Source organism: Poromitra crassiceps, assembly GCF_964638095.1.
Source record: "Poromitra crassiceps genome assembly, chromosome: 19".
Taxonomy (NCBI): domain Eukaryota; kingdom Metazoa; phylum Chordata; class Actinopteri; order Beryciformes; family Melamphaidae; genus Poromitra; species Poromitra crassiceps.
In genome coordinates this window covers 24,248,206-24,273,214 of record NC_139646.1, presented here as the reverse complement: position 1 = coordinate 24,273,214, position 25,009 = coordinate 24,248,206, and the positions used below count along the sequence as shown (strand labels likewise).

Below are 25,009 nucleotides of genomic sequence, written 5' to 3'. Positions count from 1 at the left end.
GTAGGCACTCGGTCATCAGTCACATCCAAGGGTTCCTGGCCTCCAAAATCCTCTTCTGATGAGTGGAGTTGTGATTTAAATTCAAAAAGATGTTATTTTTTACCACAGAGGAAACAACAGGAGGCATCTCCTCATTAAGCAGATTCAGTGGGTGCCGTCCCTCCTCTTCTTCTCACTGTGTTTTTCTGATCCTTGCGGTGAGATGAACTGTATGAAACATCTCCTTTCAGTGTCAGGACAGTCTGCTAATGCTCCACTATCATCTAGTGTGGTGACGAGGAGGAACCAGGGCGCCTGGACTCATGCAGCATTTAACAAGTCAATATCCCCCCCCTACTCCCTCTCCATCCCCTCTCCTCCCCAAACCACACCCCACACATTGACTAATGTGCCGTCTAACCACCCGTGTTTAAGGCATGAATATTCAATCCCGCTCCCAAGAGTTCAGCTTGCTACCAGCGGACCGGGCCTGGGTTTACACAGGCAAAGAACATGATTGATTTTTCAACCTTATTTTCCTCCACACCTGCTCTTACTCAACGACAAAAACACGTACAGTAAGAGTGTAGGGATGCACCATGATATCGGCCGATAAAGGCTTTTAAATCAAATATCGCAATGTCCCGAAACTAACATTTAAACGACGCTACCCCTAACCCAGAGAGAGCATCGTCCAAGCCTGTTGAAGTAGGACGAAACGTACAGTTTTGTTTGAAAGAAAATTTTACATATGGCATGTTTCCCATAACCTACGTTCAAGTCGTTTTCTTATGTTGCCCAGTGAATGTGTGCATTTTGAAAAGCGTTGTATTTATGTCAGTGGGCCATCATCACGATAAGAGTAGGCATGATCATGTGTACAGGACAGACGTGATGTTCTCTGAAATTTGGTGCAAAAAAAATCTGCTAGTCGGATATTGGTAAAAGAAAAGAAATCCAATATGGTGCATCCCTATGAGAGTGAAATAAAATGAAACTCAGTTCAGTTCAACAATCTTTGGAACCACTTCTGGACCTTTGTGAGTCAGAAGCCTTGGTCAGCAGTTTGACTTAAAGCTCAATGGTAAGAAGGTCACCGAGGTGATGATCATGCATGATGCTCCCACACAGGGAAAGAAAGGGCACACTGCAGCACTTCAAGCAGGAGATGGATGGATGAAGGGAGAGAGAGGGAGGAGAGAGAGAGAGGAGAGAGATGCAGTCGGAGAGCAGACCGAGGCACCACGACGCATCATCGATCACCTGGACCAGAGCAACGGTTTAAAGGAAGCATCAATGCATTTCAGTTGATTTTTTCGGTGTAGCCACTCCCCCTCAACATGCATCCTCTAGCCACTCCCCCTCAACATGCATCCTCTAGCCACTCCCCCTCAACATGCATCCTCTAGCCACTCCCCCTCAACATGCACCCTCTACTTCTACTGCAGTTAGGGATTTCCTCGCCCGGACATCATACAAGTCAAACCGTTCACGTTTGCTACATTAGCTGCTACACACCTGCGTGACACCCCTGAGTGGAAGTGTGGGACGACTTAAACATGAACGCTGTGAAATTAAGATCAGCGTGGAATCAGGTGACAACAAAAAACAGAGGAGACATGGAACGGTTTGACAAGACATGATTCCTTTCATGTCAACTGAAGGTAACTCGATCGATTGAGGAAAGCAGAATGGAGCTAGCGAGGGTTTAAGAAAGCATGGCAGCTATTCCAGCCTCTGGTGCCGCCTGATCAAAAGGTGCCATATCTGCCTCGATGTTTTCCAAACTTCAGTGAAACACGAGAATCCATCCAACCAAAATGCTTGTTGGCCAATTGTCACCTGTGATCAGAAAAGCAGGGATGCTAAGAGCTGGAAGACACATTGTATTAAATCTGAGGCAATAAGTGTCAAATCAAGTAGAATTTGTTGCAGTTATTGATATATTATATAATATTCACGTACATCAGTTCTAGGGATGCACGAAGATATCGGCACGTCAAGGGGATCGGCCGATGAAAGCTTTCAAATGAAATTTCGCGAGCGGCCCAAAACAAACATTTCTGCCGATATGACAGACAGGCCGATAAAATGACGCTTTAATTATGCCCAAATGAAAGAGGTAACATTGCCCCTGCTTGTGGTGCTGTTGTGTTGTTGTGTGTTGTGTTGTGTTGTTGTGTGTTGTGGTGCTGTTGTCACGATTGTCTCAGGCAGAGCATCATCCAAGCCTGTTTAAGTAGGATGCATCTTACACTTTTGTTTGAAAGAAAATGTTAGATAAAAAAAAATGCACGTTTTACATAACCTAAGTTGAAACTAGGTGGGGGAAAATGTGCACATAATCGGTATCGACAATCGGCCAAGAGTTGGAAAATATATCGACAAAAAACAACAACAATATGGTGCATGCCTAACCCTAACCTTTAACCCTAACCAGTTTCACCAGTGTCCAATGACAGAGAGGTTGAGCGCCACTGTTCCAGACTAAAGCTGCTGACTCACCAAAACCCCATGTTAGTGACACTGACATGTAGCCTCCGCTGAGTGTTAGAGGCTTTCTGCGATTTCACAATGAACAGTCGCAAAGCTGAAATCACCTCAGGTGAAACATCTGGCCTCTGCATCATCACACAGCATCTCCGCTTAATCTCCTCAGGTGAAACATCTCCGCTATGCCGCATAGGAGAGGAGGAGAGGAGGAGAGGAGAGGAGCCGCCCAGGCCTCAGTCTGATCCCATGCTGTTGCATAAGGTGCTGTAACTCAAGCTGATGGCAGCTTGGCCTCTGTGTAGCCATGTGCTCTCCTTTATAGCTGCACCCATTAGTCCCGCCACGGAAAATTAATCAACGACTATTTCGATAATGAATTAATATAATGTATATATATATATATTTTTTTTTAACCCTACAGATTCCAGCTTCTTAAATATGAATATTTTCTGGTTTCTTTACTCCTCTATAACAGTAAACGGAATATCTTTGGGTTGTGGACAAAACAGGAGTTTTGAGGACATCATCTTGGGCTTTGGGAAACACTGAACCACATTTTATAGACTAAACAACTCATTGATTAACCGAGAAGATAATCGATCGATTCATCGCCTATGAAAATAATCATTAGTTGCAGCCCCAGTTTCCCTTCTTTGGAGGTGGAACGCTACATGTGCTTCAGATGATGATGCAACGTGTGTCCTTGTCTCCTCCTTGCAGTGCTCATGTCTATGGAGTGAGGGCACCGTGTCCCCTGGAGCACGTCGCGCCATGGCACTTCCTGTTTCCTGTCATGTCCCCACGACATCGCAGCATGAGCAGCACGTGGCTTTCTGTGCGTGTACCATCTTTGAAGATCGCAAAAAATATATAACAGTGAAAGTCTTACATCCATAGCCTTGCTTTTGTACCCGGGCATTTCCAATAGAGAACCAAAGTCACTGTCAGGATTATAGAAAATGTCTATGGAAAAAAGAATGGCCGATGAAATCCCTTGGTTCATATGCCTAACCCGGAAGAGGGCGTGACTTTGGCTCTCTATTTGAAAGTGTAAAAATAGCATAAGTTTATCGTCAGCCACGCCAAAACCTTTGAAGAAGAAGACTACAGCAGAGACCTGGTAGCCTGACCCCACACCTCGAAGTCCATTCCCTTCATCCAGTGATGAGCCTGGCCAGGCCTCTGTGTACCTGTGCTTGCACCGGGCCGTACTCCACCACCTCCCCGTCCACGGTGATCACGCCTTTGGGCGAGTGCGGCTCCAGCCTCAGCGCCCGCACCCGGGCGTACACCAGATGCTGGCAGTTGGTGGCCAGATGATGGCCCTTCTCCATGGCCAGGAAGAGGCGGAGCAGCGCGGCGCGCGAGATCCCCGCCCGCACGTAGAAGAGGTGTATGAGGCCGTCGTGCAGGGTGGCGCGGGGCGCGGCCAGCAGGTCCTGGGCCAGGTGGGACTGGTACATGGCCAGCATGAGGACAAAGTCCTCCTCCTGCACCGTCACCCAGCCGCCGTCGCCCGGCAGCGGCCGGCCCAGAGGGGGCAGCAGGGCGTCGGCGGGGCCGTCCCCGGGGGCTTTGGGGGCGCTGCTGCGAGAGGGCGTGGCCTCCACCCGCCTCACCTTGAAAGGAGGGGTGGACATTAATGAATCAATATCAATATATGTGTAGTGGGCCTGCAAGAACCCTTCACAAGGTGGAAAATTGACATTTTAATTTTTTTTTTATATTTCCTACTATAAGACTTTTTGAATGACTGAGATAGCTCTCTCAGATCAAACGTTATTATGAGTATTTGAATGTTATGTGTCTAAAAGTAAAATGTGAGAAAAATGGCTTTACACATGCCACAACATTCTATTTTCTGCATTCCACAAAAACCATCAAAATAAATACTTTACCGTTTGTTTTATGAAAATAATTATTCGTTAGTATGATTTACTACGGAGATGACAGTAACCAAATCACTCTAAATCTCTAAATACCTGCAAAACTAATTTTCAACATACACCGGCTCATTGCCAGCGACATGTGAAGGGTTCTCCCAGACCACCGCACATAATATCGCCATAAAATGTGCTTCAATAACAATCATATTTTTTTATAATACATTTTCAATGTACATTACAGCATCAGTCACTGACTCAATGCAATGTGTCCAAGCAGGTTTGTAGGTGCAGACGTCTGTTGTGTGACATAAATGGGCGTTCTTGCACTAATGACTAATATCGTAATAATGAACGTATTATCGACCGATATCTATGACGAGAACCGTTCGTCCGATCGACCTCAAACCTGGGGAGTGCAGTGCACTGCTGGTAACCCGACAGAGCGCAGTGCCGAATCGTGCAATTCCGCATAGCGCCATCTACTGGCAACACAAAAAGCGGTTCATCTCGAGAACCGTTCGTCCGATCAAACTTGGCGGGTGCGCTGCTGGGAAGGAACCCGAGAAAGTGCAGTGTCAAATTTCGTGCAAATCGACCAATGAGAACATAGCTTTCACGTATCTCCAGAAGCGTTCGTCCAATCGACTGAACTAGGGAATGGGCACTGGACTATAATATATAAGAAGTATATTATCATAGATGTTTGGCCATATCTACCTTGAAGGAGTTGTTGGAGTGGCAGGAGTTGTGGAAGGTGTGCTGCTGGGTGCTGTTGTGGCAGGGGAGGGGTGCCGGGGAGAGAGATGAAGGGCGGTCGTCGCGGTGCAGCAGCGTCACGTCGCTGCCCGGGCCTCTTCCTCCCTCCTCCTCCTCCTCCTCCTCCTCGTCAGCGGCCGGCAGGTACGCCAGCGTGCCCTTGTAGACGCGTAGGGAGGCCAGCCGCACCAGCGTGCCCACGGTGAAGCGGGCGGCGCCCACGTGCCGGTACTTCTCGCTCTCCACGTCCACGTCGGCCACGAAGCCCCAGGCCAGCGAGAGGAAGGAGAAGAGGCGCGGGCTGGAGGGCAGCTGCACCGAGCACAGGTCCATGCGGGACACCAGGCCTTTACACAGCAGGAAGCCACAGCTCATCAGCAGCTCCTCACTGGACGCCGGCACGGCTCTGAGGAGGAGGCAAACAGATTAGCCACCATTAATTAAGCCAACTATTTTTTAAATTAATTCATCGTTTAGACCTTTAGAGGTTTTCAAAGTGGGAGGCTGACCTCCCTCCACAGGGGGGCACCACACAGCTTCAGGGGGGTCTGAGTGAATGGAAGTGAAAAATATTCCATTAGTTATTCCATTAGTTGTCAAAAGGAGATAGCATAGAATAGCCTAAATGTGTGACTCCTGTTGTGGAAACATACCTTTTTATGTATTTGATGTAGTCTGGAGTCAAACAGCAACATCAGGCTGTCTTAGCTCAATTATTTGAGTGTCTATAGGATCAAATAACAATCATGGACTTGAGAGAAACTAAGCAAGTAAACTAGAAGCTTTGTCTGAGGGCCGAGGGGAGGCCCGCAGTGTCAGACTTTGGTTTAGACTCATTTTTTAGAGAAAAATATTCCAATTGTTCCAGCTCCTTAACACTTTGAGTGCCACGGCCCTTGGGCAAAAGGTTGCTTGCTGTGCCACATAGGCCGCAATGCATTTTAAAACAGTCATATAATTTCTTTAATAATTACTATGTAAACACTGAACACGCACAAATAACGATGAGACTCTCTTCTATCACCTGCAAAAAAAGTTTATTGATCCCATTTTCCGTTCTTTAGTTATGAGCCGGAGAAGATAGCTTGATTGAACCAAAAACAGCCCTTTTTTTCTACGAGCTGAGATAATGAGCCTTTTGTGAAATTAAACATTTCAAGCACATCACTGACTCTGAAGCTAATTTTCTGATGTCTGGGTCTGTCTGGGTGAAGTGTATGCTGCTCTGCGTGCTCTGCGTGCCCCCCCCCCCCCCTCCCCCCTCAACTGCACACGCCTCCTCCTGGGTGTGTCTGTTGGCTCTCTGCTGAGTTTGCTGTGCACACACAGTGAAGGGTGCGCGACATCCAGCTTTTTGGTTCCGCGTGTGTTTGTCACGGGCTTCCATTAATTCCATTCCATTCCATTAATGACGCCATATGGCGTCGCTGGCACTCAATGTGTTAAATGTGAATATTTTTTGGTTTCTTTAGTTCTTCTATGACAGTAAACTGATTGTCTTTGGGTTGTGGACTGTTGATCAGGACTCAGGACAAAAAGAAGACATTTGAGGATACTAGGCCTTGAGGAAGAAGTGATCAACATTTTTCCTCATTTTGTGACATTTTATAAACCAAAAGACGAATCGATTAGTCGAGGAAATAATCAACAGATTAATCCCTAGCCACCATTCCTCAAAGCATCTAAATGAAATGATGATAAATGATATAATTATAAGTCGATATGTAATGTTTTGGGTCATGTCTCTGGAGGGGTAAAGATTGCAGAGAGCATGGCAGAGACCACAAAATGTTAAACGGGTGGCGCGCGAGTGGGGTAAAACCGCCGATATATCTCATGGGCTGACTCACCAAAAGACGGTGCTGCGGCTCTAAACTACAGGTTTGGGGGTTCTAGAGCAGAACACAAGACGTCTGCTCAGATGTGCGTTTACTGTGGTGGTTAAATCCCCGATCGTGTCTGCCTGGGCTGGGCTATCAGCTAAATTCTAACTTTGCTGAATGGATAGAACGGGGGAATTTACCCCACCCTGACCACGCCCCCAGCCAGGCTGAGCCAGCTAACCAGCGTCTATTGTGGGCGTTCCTAGAGCCTGTATGGGCGTTCCCAGACATGCGGACTGTCTCTATAATAACTTGTGGCCAATAAATTAATTAAAAGGTTTATTCCATGCCTGATGCAGTGTTTCCCACAGGATTTTGAGTATTTGTGGTGGGGGACCGCAGACCCCCTAGGGGGGTGCGGGGGCATGCCCCCCGCAAGATTTTTTTTAAACATTTTAAAGTAAAATGCATGAATTTGGTGTACTTTGAGAAAGCTTAAGAGCAAAATTAAAAGGCTAGATCTAAGTAAGAACATGTCATCATTACTGTGCTGTGGGTTTACAATGACAAACTAAATTTCTCCCTATAGGTCAGGGATACTCAACTTGCTTTGCCACTTTCGTGAAATGATAGAAGGCGAGGGGCCAGTTAATAAACAAACAATATACATTTTTCTGTAGCGGATTGTAGGTTTTTGGGGTGTCAGCCAGAGTTTAGGCTGACAATGTTGTGCACACCTGATAGTTAGGTTAAGTTAGTTAGGTTAAGTACATACATAAGTGCCTGGGTAGCGAGCAGATGGCGGTATTTGACAATTTAGCAGCTAAATCATAGATTATTGAAAGATATTCCATATTCCAGACTGAAATGCTATAACAGAAGTATTGGCCAGAATGACATGAAAATTTATTGGACACTTATTCAGCGGATATCTTGCATGTTGCGTACAGGTGCACTGTAAAAAAAAAAAAAAAAAAAAAAAAAATTGGTCAACATCATTTTGTGGCGGTCCAAATATTATTGTGGCGGCCCGCCACAAATTCCTTTATGTATGGGAAACACTGCCTGATGCACAGGGTCTCCTCTTTATTCTGCTGCAGCAGCACAACGTAGCTCTGTGAACTTTTTTCTCTCTCTAAAATAAAACAACAGTCTACTTTCACAGACTACTTTCATGACAGGGTCCATTTTGTTCTTATTTGACGCATTGTATTTAAAAACGTCCAAACTTGGAAGCAGCAGCTCCATGCAAATTCAATGGGCCAAAGCTCTTAGTATGGAGATGCTGTTAGTAAAAGTGGACCACCAGACCCAATGGATTCTTGCGTCACAGATAAGACACAGTGTCCCTAGAAGAACGCAGGTGCACTAGTGGACATGGAGCTTCTGGCTTGGGATGTAGGCGTGATGGGATTGTGGAGGGCAGGACAGAATCAGCTTATGAGCCTTCAGACATGACAGGCCAGTCAGACAACAAAGACAGCCCCATCTGGGAGAACCGAGACAGGGGTGGGAGGTCACCATCACACCCCCTCCCCCCCCCACACACACACACACACACACACACACGCACACATGCACGCACACACACACACACACACACACACACACACACACACACACACGCACACACACACAGTCACACACACGCACACACACACACAAACACACACAGCTTCGCCTGCTGTTACCACCCACAGCCAATTGCAACTATGACTGGACGTCTGGGCGGAGAGCACTGGCACTAAGCCCTGGAGATATATCCATATTCCTCCTCATGCTGAATACATTCACCAGTCTGTAGCTACTGTCTCTGTTTCGTTCTCATCATTGTCTGGTAAGAAGGTCAGGAGGAAATATATATGATGTCCAACTCGCCTCCCCCAACACTTTTAACTCACACACATAAAAGTAAAATGTTGGGTAATGATGTGCAGGCTACATTTGGAAGCAAACTTCTTGGATAGGTTTTAATTTTGAACAAGCTCCTATCGATCCGATCCTTACATCTCCGTCATTTGCTAGATCCCCTCCACACTGAAGGTCAATCTTCAGCTTTTGATCGTGCAGTGTGTGCAAACGACCAGGGAAGGGAGACTCTCACTTGAGACAGGTATCTCCCACAGGTATCCCCCCAAGAAGGTTTTGTGCATGCCCTCTCTTCTCATGCACAGATTCACTTAACCAGCTGACCAGCCAGGCAAGCCAAACATTTCTCTCACCGATAGCGTCTCCGGAAAAACCGATAAGGCCGACTAGCGCCTACGGTGCGGGACACACCTACGGTGCGGGACACACCTACGGTGCGGGACACACCTACGGTGCGGGACACACCTACGGTGAGGGACACACCTACGGTGAGGGACACACCTACGGTGCGGGACACACCTACGGTGAGGGACACACCTACGGTGCGGGACACACCTACGGTGCGGGACACACCGCCAAAACTAGACGCTCGCTGACGGCCGGACGTTGAGCGACCGTCAGCCCGGTGTCGACTCGGGTTTAAGAAACATGCAGCATCAGACACAGTGCAGCTCTGTGTACACACTGCACACACACACACACACACACACACACACACTGCACACACAGAAAGGCCTCCTCATGTGAACATAATGCCCCGATACCTTCTAGCTCCCGCTCATCTGATCCACACAGAGCCCCGCCTAGCCTCACTGAACCTCCACATTCAGCCAGGGATAATACCAGACGCATTCTAGCCAGGGCCACCGGGGGATAACCTGCACCAGACACACTGAGATATTCTGGAAGAGAGAGAGGGAGTGTGTGTGTGTGTGTGTGTGTGTGTGTGTGTGTGTGTGTGTGTGTGTGTGTGTGTGTGTGTGTGTGTGTGTGTGTGTGTGTGTGTGTGTGTGTGTGTGTGTGTGTGTGTGTGTGTGTGTGTGTGGGGAAAGGGGGGACGTGAGAGAGAGAGAATAAACAATACAGAGTCTGGTCCCTTCCTCTCATTGTGGCTGCTCTGACTGGAGGGCCATTGTGTGTGTGTGTGTGTGTGTGTGTGTGTGTGTGTGTGTGTGTGTGTGTGTGTGTGTGTGTGTGTGTGTGTGTGTGTGTGTGTGTGTGTGTGTGTGTGTGTGTGTGTGTGTGTGTGTGTGTGTGTGTGTGTGTGTGTGTGTGTGTGTGTGTGTGTGTGTGTGTGTGTGCGCGTGTGTGCGTGTGTGCGCGTGTGTGTGTGTGTGGTGAGTACATGTAGCTGTCTGAATGGATGTGACTCTTTGCTGATGAAAGATCCAGCAGTGAGAGGTGGATTCTCTCATCAGGACCCGCATCACTTAGGTAGCATCTTTTACCCAGAGGGGCTTTTCCATTGCCTTGTATACAGTTGCACCCGATCGCCGCCCTGTACAAGCAGTCTTCTACTGGCCGCTGAACCTCCACTGAGCAGCTGGGGGTTAAATGCCTTGCTCATGGGCTCGCTGATGGTAGCTAAGGGAGCCAGTTTATTCCAAGGAGGTCAAAGGTTTTAAACTGTTGAGTGAATCCCAAGAACATAGGGAAAAAAGCAAAATGTTTCCAATTCTTCCTTGATGTATTTTTCACTCATATTTAAAACGTGACTTAACTGGTGTCCTATCTAGGTAGGGTTGGGCGGTAATAAGGTCATTTTTAATTTGTATTTATTTCACAGAGACAGTGCATATTAATAAAAAGTGCATGTTAAAAACACCATAGATATGTCAGAGTCTTCTGACCTTCCCTTCCTTCTGTCCTTCCTTCTCCTTGAATGAAGCCAACAATTCACTTAAATGATCAAATGATCAATAATTAATGGAGATAAGGAGATAAGGCAGAATGCATTTTAGATTGAATAGCCCCCCGATGTAGAAGCGGTTGAATAGCACCCCGATGTAGAAGCGGTTGAATAGCACCCCGATGTGGAAGCGGTTGAATAGCACCCCGATGTAGAAGCGGTTGAATAGCACCCCGATGTAGAAGCGGTTGAATAGCCCCACGATGTAGAAGCGGTTGAATAGCACCCCGATGTAGAAGCGGTTGAATAGCACCCCGATGTAGAAGCGGTTGAATAGCACCCCGATGTAGAAGCGGTTGAATAGCACCCCGATGTAGAAGCGGTTGAATAGCCCCACGATGTAGAAGCGAGCCCAATGTATGACGGACACTCAAGACACACAAGCTACTGTATCTTACAGACAGCCATCTGGAGCAGCCATGTATACAGCCTGCCAGGATTGTAACAGAAACTATACCTGAGACAGAGTATCCTTTACTGTGATTATGTATAATATGACAGTTATGTGGCTAGACAATCCTGAAGTAAAGCTGACTAAATAATGTCCCTATTAATGAAATGAAATGAAATATTATGGATTTTGTACAGCTATATAAAAGCTAATATTACTGCCAATTAGCTCCATGGTTACAAGAATTTAATAATAAATTTAACTAGAACGACCGCAACGCGGACTTATGCCTCCGCCATTAGTTCATTCTGGAGTCCAAATCGCCATTTGAGGCAAATTGGAAGAGATTCGGTCAAGGCGCTCCTGTGATGTTGCGTTACAGAGCTTGGAAATTGGGTGTGTGAGAGGTCACAGTGACCTTGAACTTTGACCACCAAAATGTAATCAGTTCATCCTTGAGTCCAAGTCGATGTTTGAGACAAGTTTGATTAAATTCCGTCAAGGCATTCCTGAGATATCACGTTAACAAGCTTGAAAATGGCGTTCGAGAGCTCACCTTGACCTTTGACCTTTGACCACCAAAATCTAATCAGATCATCCTTGAGTCCAAGGCGATGTTTGAGGCAAATTTGATTAAATTCCGTCAAGGCATTCGTGAGATATCGTGTTAACAAGCTGGAAAATGGCGTTTGAGAGGTCACAGTGACCTTGACCTTTGACCAGCAAAATCTAATCAGTTCATCCTTGAGTCCAAGTCGATGTTTGAGACAAGTTTGATAAAATTCCGTCAAGGCATTCCTGAGATATCACGTTAACAAGCTTGAAAATGGCGTTTGAGAGGTCACAGTGACCTTGACCTTTGACTTTTGACCACCAAAATCTAATCGGTTCATCCTTGAGTCTAAGTAGATGTTTGAGGCAAATTTGATGAAATTCCGTCAAGGTATTCATGAGATATCGCGTTAACAAGCTGGAAAATGGCGTTTGAGAGGTCACAGTGACCTTGACCTTTGACTTTTGACCACCAAAATCTAATCAGTTCATCCTTGAGTCCAAGTCGATGTTTGAGACAAGTTTGATTAAATTCCGTCAAGGCATTCCTGAGATATCACGTTAACAAGCTTGAAAATGGCGTTCGAGAGGTCACAGTGACCTTGACCTTTGACCGCCAAAATCTAATCAGATCATCCTTGAGTCTAAGTCGATGTTTGAGGCAAATTTGATGAAATTCCGTCCAGGCGTTCCTCAGATATCGCGTTAACAAGCTTGAAAATGGCGTTCGAGAGGTCACAGTGACCTTGACCTTTGACCTTGGACCACCAAAATCTAATCAGATCATCCTTGGGCGTAAGTGAATGTTTAAGGCGAATCTGATGAAATTTTGTCAAGTTGTTCCTCAGATATCGCGTTAACAAGCTTGAAAATGGCGTTCGAGAGGTCACAGTGACCTTGACCTTTGACCTTGGACCACCAAAATCTAATCAGATCATCCTTGGGCCTAAGTGAATGTTTAAGGCGAATCTGATGAAATTCCATCAAGGCGTTCCTCAGATATCGCGTTAACAAACATCCGTACGGACGGACGGACGGACGGACGGACGGACGGACGGCCGTACGGACGGACAACCCGGATCCATAATGCCTTCGGCCTGGCTTCGCCGGCGGAGGCATAATAAAAAATACCTGGCATCTAATTGAGACAAGCGTTTATTTACCAAAACATGTAGGCAGAACCAGCGTCTATTCAGACGGTTTTAACTTGACAACAAAAACATTCTAAATTGAACCCCCGCTCACTTCCTGTTGCAGTGTTTGCTATGGACATAAAAGAAAAAAAAACATTCAAGTGCAGGACTGACCATTCCGTGAAAACCGTCTATACAGCTGAGCAGCGAAAACAAAAGTAACGATGTCGAGTGAATATTTCTGCAGTTTGCCGAATGCTGAGAAAAAGGAAGTGCTGTGGGGTTGCGCTCTGGTGAAAACCGTCTATAGAGACCGTGTTTTTTAACCAGGCTGTGTAAACATGTTTATTTCTGATGTAAATTCGGGCATTTTAACATGGGGCTATATGGGGATTTATTCGCTTTTGGAGCCAGCCTCAAGCGGCCATTTGAGGAACTGCAGTTCTTGGCACTTCTGCATTGGCTTCATTTTTTCAGAAGCAGAGGTTGGGGCTTAGTTGGAACTCATCGTTGACCAGTTAGATTGCCCGACTGGCCCCAGTGCATAATGTGATTTGAACAGGACCATACCTGCATGCGGTATTGCGGTATGCACAGTTGTACAGATTGGATGTATGCAACATAAACCAGTTATGCTGATGGACTGGTCAAACTGGTTTCTCTAGTGTTACATGTTACAGGTTAGGCACAATGGAACACGCTACGAAATAAGCTTGAGAGATTTAAGTACCGTAGCTGAAATAACTTCACCCATCCATCGTTGTTGTGTATGTTAGGTTATTGCATCTACGCCATCTTATTTCTAACGTGCTGGGTGTGTCGCCACCCCTCTCCCTCAAGAGGCTTTGCCTTTTGCCAGGGCGCCATTGTAAATAAGAATTTGTTCTTAATGACCAGCCTGGTTAATTAAAGGTTCTATAAAAGAAAATAAGATAAGAAATAGTGTAGGAAGCATCATTATTGCTTCCTTGAGGTCTACTCACTGGTTTTAAATTGTTTAAATTGTATGACAGTATTATTATCTAAGAATATATATTTTCAAAAAACCCTCATATTTTCATGATTTATTCTTAAATTTTTGCATTTTCCCTTTTCTTTCAAGTACCACCTGTAGTACATCCACGTACCCCTAGGGGTACACATACTCTCATAATTCTAATTCTATGTGACCCACCCGGAGTAGTGGTGTACGGAAGCAGCCAGGGCATTGCCTGATCCTCCAGGTAGGATACCCAGTGGGGTGTGGATGGCCTCCTCCCAGTCTGCTCTCTCCAGCAGACCGTTGATGACCTGGCAGACACAGGAAAGACACGTTTCATCAGACAGACAGACAGATTGAAATGAAATACACTTTAACTAGTGGCTGTTCGAGTGGTAACAGGAGATATGGAGTCAGGCACTCTTTGCTCTCCAGTCAAGTTGTGTGTGTGAGTGATTTTTTACCTCGAACAGTAATCCATCTCCTGACATGATGACCAGAGCGTCCCACTGTGACAGGTCAGCCTCCCTCGCCAGCTCTCGGGCGTGGTTCTGTCGCTCTGGAAGACACACACGCACACAACTGACTTAGACTTTCTTTTTTTCAGACCACCCCATTTGAATTCCAGGCGAACCCAAGGTTGTGAACTAATGACTTAGAAACTACATTTCCCAGAGGGTGGGGGCGTCTGTCTCCCACCAAGGTGCTCACACAGGTGTTCTGCACACAGTAATACAGTACTTAAAACTACAAAACTTAAGAAGACTACATTTCCCAGGAGGTGGGGCCTCCCCCACCAGGAGGCTCACAGGTGTTCTGCATACGGCCAAGTGGGGCTAATTGCCTTTTCTCCTGGCTGAACACCTGACACCTGACTCGATTTGATTGGCCCTTCACGCAGACAGACAGACAGACAGCCAATGTAATCCCTATGGCTCACCCTCCCCCCGCGAGTCAAAAAGGACGTTAACGTTAAGCCTAATTTCCAAGCCCCTCTTACAGGCACCCTTCCCCTTCTCTCGTACCAAATTACAGCCAAGAGGGAGAGAAAGCTGATCTGTTCTTAATGAAGTGTCTATCACGCTGCCAATTCGATCAGAATGAGTGAATTACTCAAGAGCACTCCATCAAATTAAACTCATCTGATGAAGTGGGGCCTCAGTGACGGGGATGATATGAGCCAACTTCCTGACTCACTGCTGATAGGCTGCATCGCCTTCAGCAGCCACAGCAGGATTGACAAATGGAAATAATTCAACATGGAATAGCTAGTAGCTGATACAGGGGTTCCCACACCTTCTTAAACGTCACATTGAAGGACTTTGAGGACTTTCCAGGCCCAATTCCCTCAAATTCATAGTTAGAGACACAGATGAATGACTGTTAAAACAACACTGAGCCTTTTTATAATGAGGACTAGCAGGCTTTACACAAGCTCACAGACAACTACTGTGGCCCAGCAGAGCCACGCTAAAAACACATGTCCTCTATGCATTTCCTCTGAAATTCTGAAAAGATGTTTGTGAATATTTGTGGCTTGTTTTGTGTGTGTGTGTGTGTGTGTGTGTGTGTGTGTGTGTGTGTGTGTGTGCACAGTCTCTCTGTCTCTCTCTCTCCTCTGTGAAGGTGAGAGGGCAGGAGAAGTGCTGTGAAGTGTGAAGAGAAGCCAGTCAGGTGCAGCGGAGCGTCACGTCTGTCACAACTCTGCACTCTCTCACCTGCTGCTGCTGACGCTTCCTTTCTTTCCCTCTTCTTTTATACCATCCCTCTCCACTCCTCTTAGTTAACATCAACATCTCTCCTATTTAACAAGAGCATCAACATCTCTCCTATTTAACAAGAGCATCAACATCTCTCCTATTTAACAAGATGATTACTTTCATTTCACTTTATACCATCCCTCTCCACTCCCCTTAGTTAACATCAACGTCTCTCCTATTTAACGAGATGATTACTTTCATTTCACTTTATACCATCCCTCTCCACTCCCCTTAGTTAACATCAACGTCTCTCCTATTTAACAAGATGATTACTTTCATTTCACTTTATACCATCCCTCTCCACTCCCCTTAGTTAACATCAACGTCTCTCCTATTTAACAAGATGATTACTTTCATTTCACTTTATACCATCCCTCTCCACTCCCCTTAGTTAACATCAACGTCTCTCCTATTTAACAAGATGATTACTTTCATTTCACTTTATACCATCCCTCTCCACTCCCCTTAGTTAACATCAACGTCTCTCCTATTTAACGAGATGATTACTTTCATTTCACTTTATACCATCCCTCTCCACTCTCCTTAGTTAACATCAACGTCTCTCCTATTTAACAAGATGATTACTTTCATTTCACTTTATACCATCCCTCTCCACTCCCCTTAGTTAACATCAACGTCTCTCCTATTTAACAAGATGATTACTTTCATTTCACTTTATACCATCCCTCTCCACTCCCCTTAGTTAACATCAACGTCTCTCCTATTTAACGAGATGATTACTTTCATTTCACTTTATACCATCCCTCTCCACTCCCCTTAGTTAACATCAACGTCTCTCCTATTTAACAAGATGATTACTTTCATTTCACTTTATACCATCCCTCTCCACTCCCCTTAGTTAACATCAACGTCTCTCCTATTTAACAAGATGATTACTTTCATTTCACTTTATACCATCCCTCTCCACTCCCCTTAGTTAACATCAACGTCTCTCCTATTTAACGAGATGATTACTTTCATTTCACTTTATACCATCCCTCTCCACTCCCCTTAGTTAACATCAACGTCTCTCCTATTTAACGAGATGATTACTTTCATTTCAGTTTTATTAGGCTGCATACAAGCGGGGCTAATTGAAAGAAGCAGCAAAAGAGAGAAGGATGAGGTCATGATCTGGGTTTGAATAGTAATGCCTTGTGTTTATGTTTATGCATCTATGTGTCTTTGGGTCAAAACAACTAAAGACAAACGGGCGATGAAGCATCGGATTCATGTCTGGCCAACAAATGGCAAAAAGATATTTATTGTTTTCAAAAGCATCTGAAAAGGGCTTCAGAGCATGATGGGACACAAACTCATACTAATAATATTTGTTTTGAAACTTTATAAAAGCAGGGTGACACATCGTTCCTTTAGGCCTTTTATTAGGCCTACAAAAAAAAAGAAAATGAAATGAAAAAATATGCAAAGAAAATAAAATGTCATATGCTGTAATGCCGATATCTGATATTTAAGAAAAGGACAGAAAATTGGCCCAATATATCGTTCCAGAATTACTCGTAAATATGATCATAATAACAATATTACAGTAAATGCACAATTCCCAAACTTTTCTAGGCCTGGAAATGATTGATTTGCAATAGGTTTCCAGACCTTCCAGATCTGTGTGTGTAGCAGTCCCCTCTCTTGCGTCTCCTCCTATCCCATTAAAGTATCTTGTTGTCCTCCTGCTGCCCATTCACATTGCTGCTCTATTGTGTCCATGTAGCACAACACAAGTACAGAACAGCAGAGCTATCACTTTCCAACACACACACACGCACGTGCACACACACGCACACACACACGCGCGCACAGCCACACGCACACAAACACGCACACACACACACACATGCACGCACATGCACACGCATGCACATGCACACGCACACACATGCACACGCGCACACACACACACACACACATGCACACACACACACACGCACACACACACACACGCACACATACCCCCAGGGACGAATCAGATGAGCAGGCATCTCGCCTTACGTTCTCTTCCCTAAAGTGTGCAGAAGAGATGAATCCATTCCTTCCTATCAGAGCAGTCACATGATCACATCGCACTTCCTGTTCTATGCAGAGGCCCTAAACGCAAATGACTGAAGCAACAAAGCTGTACTAGAGAATAGAGACTAGAGACTAGAGACTAGAGAGAGCAGCGATATCGATACCGCAGCGGTGAGACGAAAGCTCCGGACAATTTTAGTATGCGTCTCCCTGCATCACTAGTGGGAAAATTGAGTGATGGTAGGAGGGAAAGGGATAGATCGCAGTGACGGAGGGAAGATAAGTGGTGCTTTTCATCATTTTTATTGTTGGTTGTTGTTTTTGTGCAAATGTTTGAAGGAGGGGAGGGCAGGAGAGCTGAGAGAAGAGAGGAGAAGAGAGGAGAGAGCTGAGAGGAGAGGAGAGGATAAGAGAGGAGAGCTGAGAGGAGAGGAGAAGAGAAGAGAGGAGAAGAGAGGAGAGGAGAGGAGAAGAGAAGAGAGGAGAGGAGAGCTGAGAGAAGAGAGCAGAAGAGAGGAGAGGAGAAGAGAAGAGAGGAGAAGAGAGGAGAGGAGAGGAGAAGAGAAGAGAGGAGAGGAGAGCTGAGAGAAGAGAGCAGAAGAGAGGAGAGGAGAAGAGAGGAGAGCTGAGAGAAGAGAGGAGAAGAGAAGAGAGGAGAAGAGAGGAGAGCTGAGAGAAGAGAGCAGAAGAGAGGAGAGGAGAAGAGAGGAGAGGAGAGGAGAAGAGAGGAGAGCTGAGAGGAGAGGAGAAGAGAGGAGAGCTGAGAGAAGAGAGGGGAAGAGAGGAGAGGAGAAGAGAGGAGAGGAGAGCTGAGAGGATAGAGCTGAGAGCAGAGGAGAGGAGAGGAGAGAGCTGAGAGGAGAGGAGAGGAGAGGAGAGGAGAGGAGAGGAGAGGAGAGGAGAGGAGAGGAGAACTCTATAACATAGAGTCTGCTATTGAAGTAGTGCGGTGGCCTGTAAGGCTGTGTGGCCACACTGATCCATCAGAAAATGGACAGAACAGATAGACGGATAGATTTGTGTCCGTTGCATGTACAAGTCCTACTTGTACAGCAGGTGGCGGTAAGCACCTTGAAGGTGTCAGCGACCCGCCTATAAACTGAGAGAAGAAGAATGCTGGCATTAGCTAGCTGTTAGCTCTGTGCGCTACGTTACTTCTGTGGCAATAAAATGCCACCGAACGACCAGATTGATGTACTTGTCGGCCAGTTCGATTCATGCTGTTTCCATGAAGCTCACCATCTTTGATATCTGTTGGCTAGTTATTGATATTTATAACGTTAAAATAACATTACATTATATCGATGCGGACAACCTGCTCAGCCATTTCCACTCTGAGAACGCCTCCTCGACTCTGATTGGCTAAACGGATGGTGACTGTTCCGTTCAACCGATACGTCCATCCAGAAAAGTTCAGCCCTCGTTAGGCCTTGGCCACACTGATCCATCAGAAAATGGACAGAATTATTGAACGGACAGATGTCTGTCCGATGAGAACTGAGTCTACGTCAAACCCCTCGCCGAAAGTGCCGGGGCTGCTCCGCGGCCGGCGAGCCTGCCTGCGCAGCCTGCGTGCAGCTCCTTGGAAATGTGACTCGATGCAAATGACATGAACAGCGCGAGTATTATATAATGTAGATCATGTGCAGATAACCGGAGAGAAGTGTATGCACTACATTCTCCCCTTGGACTAACTTCCAGTCACTGAAATCCTAGTGAAATCACACAATTTTACTTATTTTGCTGGGGAATCCCTTATAGCCTCGTTCACCGCCTCGGCCATCTTCTTTGAAAAGTTGAAACAAATCTCGGAACGCCTCCTCTCGAGACCTCGACTCTGATTGGCTAAACGGACAGTGACTATCCGACCATCCGACCATCCGATACGTCCGTCCAGAAAAAAGTTCATCCCTCTTCAACTTTCTGTCCATCAAAACGTATGCAAATTTTCTGGATAGTACGCTTCTGAGTACTCCACGGACAGTCGGACAGTTGTCATTGAAAATGAATGGAAGTGAACAGAGAAATGAACGCACACGGACAGACACCACGGATCAGTGTGGCCAAGGCCTTAGCTTTCTGTCCATCAAAATGTACATGTATGCAACTTTGCTGGATACGTACGCTTCTGAGTGCTCCACGGACAGACGGACAGCTGTTGGTGTTTCATATCATTTCATCTCTACACATCATACAGTGGAAAAGTCAACTTTACCTTCACTGTCCTAATGTTTAGACTTGTGAAAGAAAGACTTGAATAGGTTGAGGAGATGGCCACATGCACCGATAGGCGCTTCCTGCTCAGACGCTGCCCTCAGCTGAGCTGGAACCTACACGTAGGATGGATCATGTCACCAGCACCGCAAGACTAAGAGTCTCAACATGTGCAATGTTCTGCGGTCTGCCCGTGGAAAAGTAGCTACCCAATTTAAGTGAGAAAGAAGAAGTAGTTTGAGTTTAGACGTGATGTTTACACCAAGCGGGAGATGCTGTATGAAGTAAAACCACAGAAGAAGTTGAGTTTAGACGTGATGTTTACACCAAGCGGGAGATGCTGTATGAAGTAAAACCACAGAAGAAGTTGAGTTTAGACGTGATGTGACATTAAAAGGGCAAGTCCTGGAAATGATTGTTTTCCGGTCACAGTCATGTTGGGGAGGTGTTAGTCACTGGCAGGCAACTGTCTCTGCCCACAGAAAGCCAGTGTAGGAAATTAAAATATATATATTTTAGTGGCAAGCCTCCACTGTCTATGGGGGGTATTTGCAAAAAAAAAAATGTTAATTAGTGCATAAAGTTCAGGGTTGCCACAGGTCTGGAAAATACTTGAAAGTGGTTGGATTTATAAAGAGGCCCTTAAAAGTGGTTGGATTTAGCCTAATGGAATCTCTGAGTTTGAGCCTCGTGCGCTCTGCAAAATGCATTGTTAAATTGTTATCTGTCATCAGTAGTGCTGAGCCATGCTTGATACACTTCTTTCCTAGCTACAATATCACGCTCTCCGCTCTCATAGGCTACAAGTATACAGTGATGTGCTGATCATAGGCTACAAGTATGCAGTGATGTGCTGATCATAGGCTACAAGTATGCAGCGATGTGGCTGTTGTGCTCTCTCGTAGGCCTTCTTAGCTCAAATATGCGGCTGGTTGCCTACTGTAGGTAACCTGCAGTGGATGGTTTTCATCTTTCCCCCCCCCCCCCCCCCCAGCCGGCTTTTCTGCTTGAAAAGTATCATTACAAAACAGACTAGAGGCAACCCTGAAGTTGCTAAAGTGTTAGTGTGAACAACAGTGCTGTTTGTGTGAGTGAGTGTGTGTGTGTGTGTGTGTGTGTGTGTGTGTGTGTGTGTGTGTGTGTGTGTGTGTGTGTGTGTGTGTGTGTGTGTGTGTGTGTGTGTGTGTGTGTGTGTGTGTGTGTGTGTGTGTGTGTGCGTGCATGCGTGTGAACAACAGTGCTGTTTGTGTGAATGTGAGTGTGAGTGTGTGTGTGTGTGTGTGTGTGTGTGTGTGTGTGTGTGTGTGTGTGTGAACAACAGTGCTGTTTGTGTGAGTGTGAGTGTGAGTGTGTGTGTGTGTGTGTGTGTGTGGTGTGTGTGTGTGTGTGTGTGTGTGCGTGCGTGTGTGTGTGTGTGTGTGAACAACAGTGCTGTTTGTGTGAGTGTGAGTGTGCGTGCGTGCGTACGTGTGTGTGTGTGTGTGTGTGTGTGTGCGTGCGTGCGTGCGTGTGTGTGTGTGAACTGAACAACAGTGCTGTTTGTGTGAGTGTGTTGTTCATCATCTTCTAAACAGCTTGCAGGTGCAGGTCTTAGGGGCATTCTGAGATTTCTTGGAGCATTTCTTCCCTTGCCCCTGGCTAAAGTCCTACAGTGCAGAAAGTGCTGCTCGCCTGGTTCAAACCATCCGGATTCTGTTGGGTTCTGTGGATCTGTCTGGAGTCATTTCAGTGGGTGGAAGTAGCCGGTCCTTCAGCCAATCAGCGTTGGGATCCAGTCAAATCCAAATCCACTAAGAAGAACGGCGAAAACATCTTTTCCACCGAGAATCTCCATTTTTCCTGTTTAATTGTTGTTATTGACTGGCTGTTTGACTCGACCAGAGGCTTTCCTGATTGGCTGGTGACGATGTCAACTATGAGGCAGGTCCCTGATTGGGCGGAACGAACGAATGAACGAACGAAAGAAAGAAAGAAAGAGTAAATCTGGAGGGGATATCTGTCTCTTCTGATAAGTTTTTGTTATTCATATTGAGCAGATGAGCCGGAGCATGAGAGGAGGAGGAGCACGCTGCCGCCATTTCATTAATACCGTCTGACAGGCATCTTCCAGCACGCCTAAAGCCTGGGAGGAATCTGTGTGTCCTCTCTCCTGCTACATACTGTATAGACATGAGCACTAACTACACACACACACACACACGCACACACACACACACACACACACACACACACACACACTCCATGAGAGCCTCTTGGCAGTGCAGCCATCCTGCATCTATCGGGCGCCCCTGGCAGTGCCCACAGCTGCCTGTCTGCTTATGTTAGCATCCGCATACTGTCCCACAGCCCTCCATCTCATATATCGGCAATCATATCGGTATCGGCCGATGTTAGTCATTTTTTAACATATCGGTATCGGTCCGATGTTGCAATGTTAATATCGGTTATCGGTATCAGCCAAATTCTTCACATTGAGATGAAATAATGCAGTAAATCTATGATTTATGGGCTTTTACAAATGTTTTTGAAATAAAGAAATGCATTACTTTTTCAAATTCAGTGTTTATTCATGTGTTTTTCAGTATGTACAAAAATGTTATTATCATAGAAATGTGTTTTTATACAGATCATATCGACATCGGTAAATATCGGTTATCGGCCATAACACCAATCTTAACACATTCACTGCCAGCCTTTTTTTTTTTACTGTAGGTAGCTTTTGCCAGAGGGTTTTTTTGAGGATTCTGGCTCATTTTACAAGAGCCAAGGATCATTTTCTGCTTGGACTTTGTGAACACAAAGTTCACAAAAGTACTAATAGAATGTGTGCTTTCTCTGTCTAAAAGAGTTAGTTTGTAGAGTTAGTAGTTATGTAGATATTAGCCGTTGAGTACAGCATGGTTTCAGCGTCTGAGACAAAAAGCTGAGATAATCGCAGTTTTGTGAAATTCAATATCAAACAGTCACTTTAACCATTTATTTTTGGCATCAGTGAGACATCAGACATAAACAATATAGTTCTGAACAGTAATTTCCTCCATAGCAGCACCCGCACCCCCTCTCCTTACAACTCCTCCCTCCGTGGGCGTGTCTGGTGGATTTCAGCAGCGTTTGTCAGTCACAAGCCAGTCTCTCCTGCCTGTCTGAGCAGTGAGCAGCAGCCTCCCTCTCTGGCGGCCCCTCGTCGGCGAGCGTGGATGTGGCTTAATCCGTTCTTGGATTTTCGGTTGAGAGCTTTGACGAAGCCTTGTGTGACTCTAGGCTTTATGCTGCGCGCTTCAAAGTGTGCTTTCCACCCAGTCCACCTTTGGAACCCCCCACCGCCGTGCGCCCGTGTGAAAGGTTTTCGCCTACAGTATGAGAATGAGGCTCGTTCGCTTCTGGGTCCTCGGTTGAGCTCAGCTGGAATGCGTGCGTTTCTGGCCAAACAACACTCAATAGTCTGAGCACCGTCGCCACTCAGTGGGTCGGCGGAATGGATTGCACACGCCCGGCGGCTCTAACAGTATAATAGAAGATGCAAAAGGGCCAGATCAACGATCCACCGTCAAAAAAAAAAAATCGATTCTGAAAACGTGTTAACACGTTGTTGGCAGTCAACAGCTGGATTCTGAAAACGTGTTAACACGTTGTTGGCAGTGAATGTGTTAATATCGGTTATCGGCATCGGCCAAAATTTTCATATCGGTGCATCCCTAATCTCAACTGCTCTGGATATTGCCAATGGTGAGCAACCTGAACAGACATTTGACTTAAAAGCCCCTGGAAACCCAAATCCCCAATAACCTTCTAACTGTGTCATTTAGGGTGTGCTGTGCATCATAGTAAGCATCTAAACAGATTAGACAGAGAGCTAAAGTCGACGTCACTTCCTGCTTCAACATACCAGAAACCTTTCATCCGCCATCTATTTTCCCATAGACATTTCGTAAAATATGTAACAAAAAATAGTTTTCCTTTCAACAGAGAAACCCGGTTAAGGCAGGCACGTTTCTTCTAGTCTGACTGAAGTGTGGAAATGAGTTGGATCTTTTGCAGTGGGGCTCAGTCACTCAGTAGTATTGAGGGATTAGCAGACTGCAGCATTGAAAGCTCTTCTACTGAGGCTGAGACTCAACCATTTGGGAGAGATTAGAGTCTAGGAGACGGTCTAAGAGACCGTCTATCATCCCAATTCCTCTTCCAATGCACTTTCGTGTAGAATGGGGGATTAACTCTATTCTTATATCCTATGGGATTAACTTCTCCACAAGTACAGCTCTGCAGTCACAACAACAACGATATATTATTATTAATATTCTTCTTCTTCTCTGCCTCCCTCTTTCTGTCTGCTCCCCCCCTCCCATCTGCTTTCTGACACACTGCAGTGATTTATGAACAGGCCCAGACAGAGAGAGACATTTTAAATGACAGTGAAAATGTCAGACCGCGGTCATCTTCACACAGGTCATCTACATCTACACTGCACACAGGTCATCTACATCTACACTGCACACAGGTCATCTTCATCTACACTGCACACAGGTCATCTACATCTACACTGCACACAGGTCATCTACATCTACACTGCACACAGGACATCTGCATCTACACTGCACACAGGTCATCTTCATCTACACTGCACACAGGTCATCTACATCTACACTGCACACAGGACATCTGCATCTACACTGCACACAGGTCATCTTCATCTACACTGCACACAGGTCATCTACATCTACACTGCACACAGGTCATCTGCATCTACACTGCACACAGGTCATCTACATCTACACTGCACACAGGTCATCTTCATCTACACTGACTGCACACAGGTCATCTGCATCTACACTGCACACAGGTCATCTACATCTACACTGCACACAGGACATCTACACTGCACACAGGTCATCTTCATCTACACTGCACACAGGTCATCTGCATCTACACTGCACACAGGTCATCTTCATCTACACTGCACACAGGTCATCTGCATCTACACTAGGGTTGTAGCGGTACTAAATTTCTGTTTCGGTGCCGGTACCAATTTGTATTTCGATACTTTTCGATACTTTTCGATACTTTTTGTAAAAAAAAAGTGAAACTGTCCAATGTCAAGATTTGGCTTTATTTTAAGAGTTTGGGAACAATTACACCAATAAATTGGTGTGGCATTTAAATGCTGAACAAAACAAACCTTTTGAGCAGTGAGAATACCGGTAAGTAAAATAAAGTAATGCCAGTGAAAATAAAATGACCAT

General features: G+C 45.8%; 1 protein-coding gene across 1 annotated transcript in view; it reads right to left on the bottom strand.

Annotated features, from left to right (window-relative positions):
- Positions 1 to 395: 395 nt before the first annotated feature.
- Positions 396 to 25,009, bottom strand: part of LOC310793711 (sphingosine kinase 1-like) — a 62,209-nt gene continuing 37,595 nt past the window's right edge. Inside the window, exons 3-6 of the mRNA XM_083655570.1 lie at positions 14,235 to 14,329; positions 13,966 to 14,081; positions 5,076 to 5,520; positions 396 to 4,091 (exon numbers count right to left, since the gene is read on the bottom strand). Of these exons, the coding sequence (XP_083511696.1) occupies positions 3,627 to 4,091; positions 5,076 to 5,520; positions 13,966 to 14,081; positions 14,235 to 14,329 (1,121 nt within the window). The 3' untranslated portion in view covers positions 396 to 3,626. The remainder of the gene's footprint in view (positions 4,092 to 5,075; positions 5,521 to 13,965; positions 14,082 to 14,234; positions 14,330 to 25,009) is intronic.